The following is an 8,767-nucleotide window of genomic DNA, read 5'->3' as shown; positions in this document are numbered from 1 at the left end:
AACGTTTAGAAATAATAGCACGTATTTCTGAGAACAAGGTCTGAGTAGTGGAGTATCTCCTAAATAAAACGAATTCATGCATATTTTCCAGAACATGTTTGCGAATAGATTGTTACACAAAACATGTTCACGAAAATATGTATGAATTTGTTTTATTTAGGAGGTACCCCATTACTCAGACCTTGTTCTCAGAAATACGTGCTATTATTTTCAAACGTTTCAAACGACTGATGTTGTGCTCGTTTTCTTGTTCCTTGCAAGGCCAGTTCCTTGTTTCGATACAACGGCGCTGAAGAAGTCAATAGACGAAACCGGTACGTCTTTAATGTAAATGTTTTCATAGTTTGATTCGTGGAGGTTCATGAACTCTCGACACTTGTGCGGTGTACTTTGCATGTAACGCTAAATGAACGCAGCTCATATTCATGGCCAGCGATATTTGCATAATGCGCATGCCATAATTGATCGGCTGATCTGTGCATCGATTTCAATCAAAGGTGCAACGAAAACACTTATCCATAAGATATCACCTCATTTGCTGGCATTTGTTTATTTATGCGTCTCGCTATCACTGGGTTTGGTAGGTTTAGGGTTCTCCACAAACTTAGCCTCGCCTGTGCGCGCTCCTATCCGTCAGGTGTTCTCTCTTGCTACGTATCTGTCTCTGTTGGGTCCTCGTCTCTCATTTCGCGGCGTCTCATGTATTTGGAGCGGTCTGAAAGGCTGGCCGATGTAGCGTGCTGTACCGTCTCATCCACCGCTCTGCCGAACAAGTCAGCCGTTCGGTCCTCAATGTCTACTGTACCTTCTATTAATTTATCGTGGAGCATATACGCATGTTATATCGGGATATATGTATGTGCGTTTGCGTCTGTACGCCTGTGCGTCTGTAGTGCGTGCGGCGGCGCCGGGCGGGGCTCCTCCGCGAGGCAGTTCCGGCCGGCTGGTCCGCCGCTCCTCAGTCGAATACACGTTCAGTGTCCGCTGCCGGCGTGTGTGGAGTGATTGCTTATATAGGGAGACCCGGCGATGGGCCGCCGGCTGACCGTGCCCTTGTAGTAACCTCGGCTCATGGAGCCGCGTCGCCGACCGCCTTCGACCGACGCACAGTGTGGCCGAACACCAGTTTAGCGCGAATTTAATCCCAGCGCTCCTCGGATCCACTGAAAATGGTTCTCTGGTTCCAAAACTGACACTTACCCCTCGCCGGACTTATTGGTTTTCAAAATACGCGCCGGCCGAAGGGGGGGGGGGGTTGGTACGACCCCCGTCGCTGTTTCGCCCCTGATGGAGCTAGAGCCCCGCGGAAAAAACGAGCGTGTGCGCCGTTACGAGACGCAGCGACTGGTACCCGATTTTAAGGTCTTAGGCCAACCTGTGACCTCTGAGGTCAGGTCAAGTGACCCAGGCGCGGATTCATTTTTTATTAATAACTTCGCGAAAAAATGCCGCAGAGCCGCAATTTTGGTATCATCATGTTCGCCTCACTCAGGCGCGTCGAATGGTATACTTTTTGTTCGGCTGAAGTTAACTTCAGGTGTTGACCGTGGGTCAAGGTCAGGTCAGAGTCCTCCAGATCACGAAGTTGGTTGAAGGAGGTCATGTTGCATATCATTCGATTCAGCAAGTCTTCCTGAGTCCATTGGTGGCTTTCTCGACTCGCTAGCTCAATTTAATCGGGAGTTATTGACGAAAAACTCTTATTACCCTAGTGACGTCATAAATGACGTCACGTAAGACCAACAATGCATAGGTGAAGCATCGGACCTTGCAAGGAGTGCATGAAATCACGATTTCGTGTGCTTGAGATAGTTTATTAGGCTGGAGCCTGTCCGGCCGCGCCGCCCCCGACCTTGGTCAGGTCACATAGGGCGGCCGACTAGACATGTTCAAAGCTGAGTTGACGGCAAATAGGCAAAAACTGGCAGCTGAAACTTGCTCGCTTATGTTCAGAAAGGTGCGGAGAGTTCAGCCATGCCCTATTCGTCATATCCATTTTTATCCATTTTGACATTTTTCAACTTCTTTATTAAATACTATCGTGAGAACGATACACATGCAGGGCTCTTGTTCTAACTCATTAAACTCAAAAACCATTCATTGAAAAGCTACCATGATAGCAGAAACAGCTTCATCATGAATTGTGCTATCCGGTGATATGCTATTTTCTCATATATCTTCTCGAAACTTCCGTAAAATTTACGTTGAAAACTGGACATATTTATCAGTACCATAGCCCGATTTTAGGAACCGGAGCGTGGGTCTACTTTCGGCAGGGATATAAGTCCTCAAATGGTAAAGTGGCTTAAAAATAAGGTTCTATCAGATAACTTCAGACAATTTCCTACCCATTGATAGGTATAAATAACAGTTTATCGAAAGTCGGGTTTTTGATTAAATTCGCGCTAATCTGGTATTCGGCAAGACCGTGCGACGGCCCGGGAAATCCACAGTCTCTGGGTCACCGACCATGGCCAGCACAGACTGAACAGCCAAACAGCGCTCCATTAGCGATGCAGCGGAAGATGGACGTGATCTCCGTGCTGACGCCGCTGGCACCGTCCCACGTAGCGCCTCCCAGTGTAACTGCCATGAGCAGTCACGATCCCTGGCTGCTCCGAGCGGCCCGGGTCCGATGACCTGCCGGCGGCGCTCTCTCCCTCCCCTCCTCTCTCCACCTGACCGTGCGGCCGGGTCATCGGCCAGTCCCGTGGATGGGCCGAGGAGTGCCGCCTCTAACCGGCCCGGACCGGCCGGCCAGTCACGGGGCGAGATTTATAACGCCGTCAGAGGTGACCGGTGGGCCCGGGCCGGCCGCTCGTGGGTCACGCTCGGCAGTCGACTATCACGGCCCGAATACGGAGTGTCTTGTAGTCGGGGTCGGAGGGTCGACGGCGGGCTACTGCCGGGTGACGATGGAATCCGGTAACGCTGCTTTTGCCGGATCACGAATTTCCGAAATGCATTATAATGCATTTCGACAATTCATAATTATGAATTGTCACTGGATTTCACTAAGTTTGGATGTTGACGACAAAGTTCTTTTGAGAGTGTGTTTAAAGTAATTTTTGTATTGCTTAGGTTGCTTAGCACCCATAGAGCGTTTAATTTTGCAATTGGCCCTCCCCGTATCGTGTCAACAGCAAACTGTTAGCGTGCTCTCCGTCTTTTTACATTGAACAGAGACACATATTAATTGTCGCAAATCAGATATATTTATGAAATACATCAGTACAATATCGGATACACCTAAGCATAGATAACATGAATTTATGTTATCTATGACCTAAGTAATAAAATCTCTGCAACCAGAGATCACCGCGCTATTTCAGTTACAAAGTTGAACACACTGCTCAATGCCCGCCTGCGTCCATCGACACTCCAACAACCAGCGATAGGTGGAGGAGGGCACCTACGGCACAGGGTCCGCCCGCGCCCGCGCATCCCGCTCCGTCCCTTCGCAGGCACAGAGACCTCGGGCACGCGTGACGGGCTTTCCTCGGCACGGTGGACAGCGCGGAGGCAGGATGCTGTAGATGCTGTCGATGGTTTCCCCATTGGAGACGCTGCCACTGTATTCGCCGTCAGTACCACTGCCGCTTAGGCTGCCCTCCGTGCCGCGCTTGTTATCACTGGTGACGCCTCCTCCAGTGAAACTGTCACCTCCGCTGTGTCCTCCGTGTGTACCGCCGCCGGTACAAAATCCTCCAGCGCTGCTCCCACCGGAGCTGCCTCCTCCAGCGTCGCCTCTGCTGGGGTCGCCACCTCCTGTATTGCCTCCAACACCGGTGCCACTAGAACTGCCTCCTCCAGAGCCGCCTCCAGAGCCGCCTCCAGAGCTGCTACCTCCTCCAGTGCCTCCAGTACCGGTCCCACTGGAACTGCCGCCTCCAGAGCCGCCTCCAGAGGTGCCTTCAGAGTTGCTCCCACTGGAGCTACCTCCTCCAGAGCCGCCTCCACTGGAGTTACCTCCTCCAGAGGCTCCAGTACTGGTCCCAGTGGAGCTACCTCCCCCAGAGCCGCCTCCAGAGCCGCCTCCGCCGGAGCTGCCTCCTCCAGAGCCTCCAGTACGGTTTCCGCTGGAGCTGCCTCCTCCAGTGCCTCCAGAGCCGCCTCCGCCGGAGTTACCTCCTCCAGAGCCGCCTCCAAAGCCGCCTCCGCCGGAGCTGCCTCCTCCACTGGAGCTACCTCCTCCATTACTGGTCCCACTTGAGCTGCTACCTCCCCCAGTACCTCCTGTACTGGAGCTGCCACCTCCTCCACCACCTCCACTGGAGCTGCTGCCTCCAGTACCTCCAGTACCGCTACCACTGGAGCTACCTCCTCCAGAGCTGCTACCTCCTCCTATACTGCCTCCGCTGGAGCTGCCACCTCTGCTGATACCACTACCACTGTCTCCGATCTTGCCACTGTCACTGTATCCGCTGTCTCTAGAATCACCGGCGTTGCTGGTAGCTTCACCAGCCCCGGCCTTCGAGAGAACTTCTTCAATGGCTTCCGTTTTCTCCCTAGGTTGTCTGTTTTCCACCTCCATGGGGCTGGGCCATCCCCTGACCAGCGTCACCGCCAGCAGTAGACACAGCAGCCGACACGACCTCATGGCGGCGACCGTCTCGGACGACTGACGCCGGCTGCACATTATACATTACCCCCCCCCCCCCCTCTCCCCGCCCCGGTCACGTTTGACCTTCACATCGGACGCTGACCGTCTGCCGTTGACCTCAGCACAGGCAGACCGATCGTCCGAACGGCAATGAGATTTATTCATGAAGTGCCGGTATGCTTGGATGCACTTGTATGAGATAACAAAAGAGCCTTACTTTTAAAATGGCCTGGTCGTCTCCAACTGGTGTTTCGACCGTATGGATGCATGAAGCGTTTAAAGCTTAGCCTTATAAATCCGCTGCATGTTTGTTGAAAGGACAGATTTTCTCAGAGAGCAGTGTGACATTTTCCTCAGTCAAGTGATGAAGTAGCATATTGCCGTGAACGGATTGACTTGTGGTAGCATTATATGTATTGTATAATATAGCAAAAATGTGCAATTCATTATATAAATGTTTGTTTTGTGGAGCTAACTCATTGAAACAAACTACGTCAACGATTAATTGTGTGAATGACATTGCTCAGGTTTATCCCAGCTCAGAGCTTTTATTTTTATTTGCATGCTCCATCACATATCACACTTTACACCAGTTTATTTCAGGCTGGAACATCATTAACACAATCACGCACAGGTGTGATCAAATAAATAAACTACATGTAAAACCACAACGCCGTAACAGCCAACCGCAACAAAAACAGAGTCCTATACAGTTAACAACCAGAGATCTTGTTCAAGTCTCCCAAACTTGACAAAATGCCGCTGCCTGCCGACCGGACGGCCTATGGCACTTCCCGTCTGGCCTCAGCCCCATAGGTCGACGGCTCATCGGCGGCCTCCTGTGGGAGCCCGTACGGTGCCGCCTCGCCCTGCCCCAGCGGAGACTCCGACTCTGGCTGGGGGTCTAACCCCTCTCCCGCACTGGGGTCGGCCCCGTCCGCCTCCGGCTGGGGGTCTAACTCCTCCCCCGCGCTGGGGCCGGCCCCGTCCGCCTGCGGCCTCAGCTTGGGGAACTTTCTGCAGCAGACGCCGACCAGGTTCCCGCCGAGCTGGCAGTGCACCATGGCCACGGTGGGCGTCTCAGCCGTGATCGGGTAGCCCAGCTGGTAGTTGTCGGTCACCAGGTAGCCCGAGTAGGGGTCACACGCGCTGCGCGGCACGCACGGCAGCGCGGAGGCCGGGCCCGGACAGCGCAGCACCACGTGCTCGCTGACGGCGCCGGCCGAACCTTCGCCGCCCCCAGTGCTGCCGCCAACTAAGCTGCCGCCTCCACTACCTGTGCTCCCGCCGAAATTGCTGCCTCCACCTCCACTTCCTCCTCCGAAGCTGCTACCTCCGCCACCAGTTCCTCCTCCGAAGTTGCTGCTTCCACCCCCAGTTCCTCCACCAAAGCTGCTGCCTCCGCTGCCACTTCCTCCACCGAAGCTGCTGCCACTTCCTCCACCTCCGCTGCTACTTCCTCCTCCGAAGCTGCTGCCTCCGCTGCCAGTGCCTCCACCGAAGTTGCTGCCTCCACTGCCACTTCCTCCCCCGAAGCTGCTGCCCCCACCGCCACTTTCACCTCCAAAGTTGCTGCCTCCGCTGCCACTCCCTCCACCGAAGTTGCTACCTCCGCTGCCACTCCCTCCACCGAAGTTGCTGCCTCCGTTGCCACTTCCCCCTCCGAAGTTGCTGCCTCCACCGCCACTTCCTCCACCGCTACTGCCTCCTCCAAAGTTGTTGCTCGCACCGCTACTGCCTCCTCCGAAGCTGCTGCTTCCACCCTCACTTCCTCCACCGAAGCCGCTACCTCCGCCGCCAGTTCCTCCTCCAAAGTTGCTGCTTCCGCTGCCACTTCCTCCACCTCCGCTGCCACTTCCTCCCCCGAAGCTGCTGCCTCCGCTGCCACTTCCTCCTCCGAAGTTGCTTCCTCCACCGCCACTTCCTCCTCCGAAGTTGCTGCCTCCACCCCCAGTTCCTCCACCAAAGCTGCTACCTCCACCGCCAGTTCCTCCGAAACTGCTGCCACTTCCTCCACCTCCGCTGCTACTTCCTCCACCGAAGTTGCTGCCTCCGCTGCCAGTGCCTCCACCAAAGCTGCTACCTCCACCGCCACTTCCTCCGAAGCTGCTGCCCCCACCGCCACTTGCCCCTCCGAAGTTGCTGCCTCCGCCGCCACTTCCCCCTCCGGAGTTGCTGCCTCCGCCGACACTTCCCCCTCCGAAGTTGCTGCCTCCACCACCAATTCCTCCTCCGAAGTTGCTGCCTCCGCTGCTACTTCCTCCTCCGAAGCTGCTGCCCCCACCGCCACTTCCCCCTCCGAAGTTGCTGCCTCCGCTGCCACTTCCTCCACCGAAGTTGCTGCCTCCGCTGCCACTTCCTCCTCCGAAGCTGCTGCCCCCACCGCCACTTCCCCCTCCGAAGTTGCTGCCTCCACCGCTACTGCTTCCGCCAAAGCTGCCGGTTCCTCCACCGCTGGTTTGTGTTCCGACGGGTCTCGAAACGACGGGACGGTTGATGAAACTTCCCCCTCCGCCGGAGGACTGGCTCAGAAATGGATTGTTGCCAAAGTTGGGGCCGGTCTGCGGTACCTGCTGTTGCTGCTGCTGCTGCTGCTGCTGCTGCTGCTGCTGCTGGACAGGTCGCTGAGGGTTCTGGAAGCCAGAAGAAGGCGGTAAATTGATTGTACCTTCTAAGAACGGATTGGAAGGACGCTGTGCCGGCCGCTGGGTGATAGGCTTTGGGTTAAATGGCGTTTGAGGAAATGGCTTGTTGGCAGGTACCTGAGCGAACGGCTTGTTGACGGGCTTCTGGGAAAACGGCCTGTTGGCAGGGACCTGAGCAAACGGCTTATTTACAGGTTTCTGGGCGAACGGCTTGTTGGCAGGTTTCTGAGAAAACGGCCTGTTGATGTTGGTCGGTTTCTGGGCTGGCGGTCTGTTGGGCGGTACCTGAGTGAAGGGTCTGTTGGGAGGCCTCTGGGTGTCCGTCGGTGCCGGTGCCGGCGGACGGCCACCGGTCAGCTCCCACGCCTGGCTGAGCTCCGGCGGCGGCTTGTAGTCGGGCGCGAACGGGTTGTGGTGGCCCGACTGACCGGGACGCAGCGGCGTCACCTCGATACCGGCGCCGAAGTCGATGCCGGTCTGGCCCAGACTGCCGCTCTTCTGTGGCGACGCGCCTTCGGTGATGCTGTCCGGAAGGCCGGCGTAGTCAGAGGCCGGCATCGCGCTGCTCGGGGTGTCGGCGTAGTCAGAGGCCGAATCCGAGGCCGGGATCACGCTGTCCGGGATGCCGGCGTAGCTGAGGGCCACGGAAACGGTACTCTCTTGAGTCTCCTCTCCAATATTGTCATGGGCAAGCTCCTCATCGCCGCTGCCTTCTTCATAAGTGTCTTCATCGCCGCTGCTTTCTTGGTCCGTTTCGTCATCTGGAGCAGCGTCTAGCACTTCTTGGAACAACGCTTCAGTCTCTTCGCTCACTTCGTCACCTTCAGAAGTTTCTTCGTCTGTGTTCTCTTCAGTTTTCCCATCCGTACTATTTTCCTTGTAAGTTGCTACGCTCTTGACTTCTTCCTCAACTATTGCATCTACATCACTATCTTCTTGAGTAATTGGCACGTTGTATTCGTTAGCACTTTCCTCGACTTCTTCATTGTGTTCTTCAACATCAGCTTGTTCTGCTAGGTCTTCAACAACTTCTTGACCTGAGTTGTATCCTTTAACATGCTGCTTGCCTACCCCATCTTCACTGACTTCTTGGTGACTTTCGTCGTACGTGACGGCTTTCTTCTCAGCTTCTCCAGTCTCTCTGGACATGGGGCTTGGCCATCCTCTGACCAGTGTCACTGCCAGCAGCAGACACAGCAGCCGACACGACCTCATGGCGGCGACCGTCTCGGACGACTGAGGGCGGGCGGCCGGTTATCACAGGCTGCCTCCACCTCCGCGCCTCTGCTCCCCAGCCCACCCAACCCGCCGGTCTCCCGACCGGGCCGCCGACCGCGCCGACCGCTCCGCCCCAGTCCGGTCTAAAAGTCTGGGTCAACCCGGCTGCCGTCCCAGCGGCAGTGCGATTTGACCTGACCCTACGGCCTACAGGTGTGCATTTCTAGAATATGAGGTCAAACTCGCCTCGGATAGGGGAACAACACATGTCGGTTGTTTTGCTTTACCGCCGGAATTATCC

The 8,767-nt window shown here is 55.7% G+C and overlaps 2 protein-coding genes across 2 annotated transcripts; both read right to left on the bottom strand.

Annotated features, from left to right (window-relative positions):
• Positions 1-3,198: 3,198 nt before the first annotated feature.
• Positions 3,199-4,651, bottom strand: LOC122385196 (glycine-rich protein DOT1-like). The gene has a single exon (XM_043373308.1). The coding sequence runs from the start codon at positions 4,637-4,639 to the stop codon at positions 3,413-3,415; it is 1,227 nt and encodes a 408-aa protein (XP_043229243.1). The 5' UTR covers positions 4,640-4,651; the 3' UTR covers positions 3,199-3,412.
• A 490-nt stretch (positions 4,652-5,141) lies between these two features.
• LOC122385193 (fibroin heavy chain-like) lies at positions 5,142-8,471 on the bottom strand. The gene has a single exon (XM_043373299.1). It carries the CDS (start codon positions 8,461-8,463, stop codon positions 5,386-5,388), a length of 3,078 nt encoding a protein of 1,025 aa, XP_043229234.1. The 5' UTR covers positions 8,464-8,471; the 3' UTR covers positions 5,142-5,385.
• Between the last annotated feature and the right edge of the window lie 296 nt (positions 8,472-8,767).

This window comes from Amphibalanus amphitrite, unplaced genomic scaffold, assembly GCF_019059575.1.
Source record: "Amphibalanus amphitrite isolate SeventyFive unplaced genomic scaffold, NRLGWU_Aamphi_draft 000211F_arrow, whole genome shotgun sequence".
Classification (NCBI taxonomy): domain Eukaryota; kingdom Metazoa; phylum Arthropoda; class Thecostraca; order Balanomorpha; family Balanidae; genus Amphibalanus; species Amphibalanus amphitrite.
Note: the sequence above shows the minus strand (reverse complement) of the source record. Positions and strands in the feature narration are given on the sequence as shown.

Excerpts from the sequence above, each read along its gene's own strand:
- LOC122385196 (XM_043373308.1), bottom strand. The coding sequence starts at position 4,639 with ATGTGCAGCCGGCGTCAGTCGTCCGAGACGGTCGCCGCCATGAGGTCG.
- LOC122385193 (XM_043373299.1), bottom strand. The coding sequence starts at position 8,463 with ATGAGGTCGTGTCGGCTGCTGTGTCTGCTGCTGGCAGTGACACTGGTC.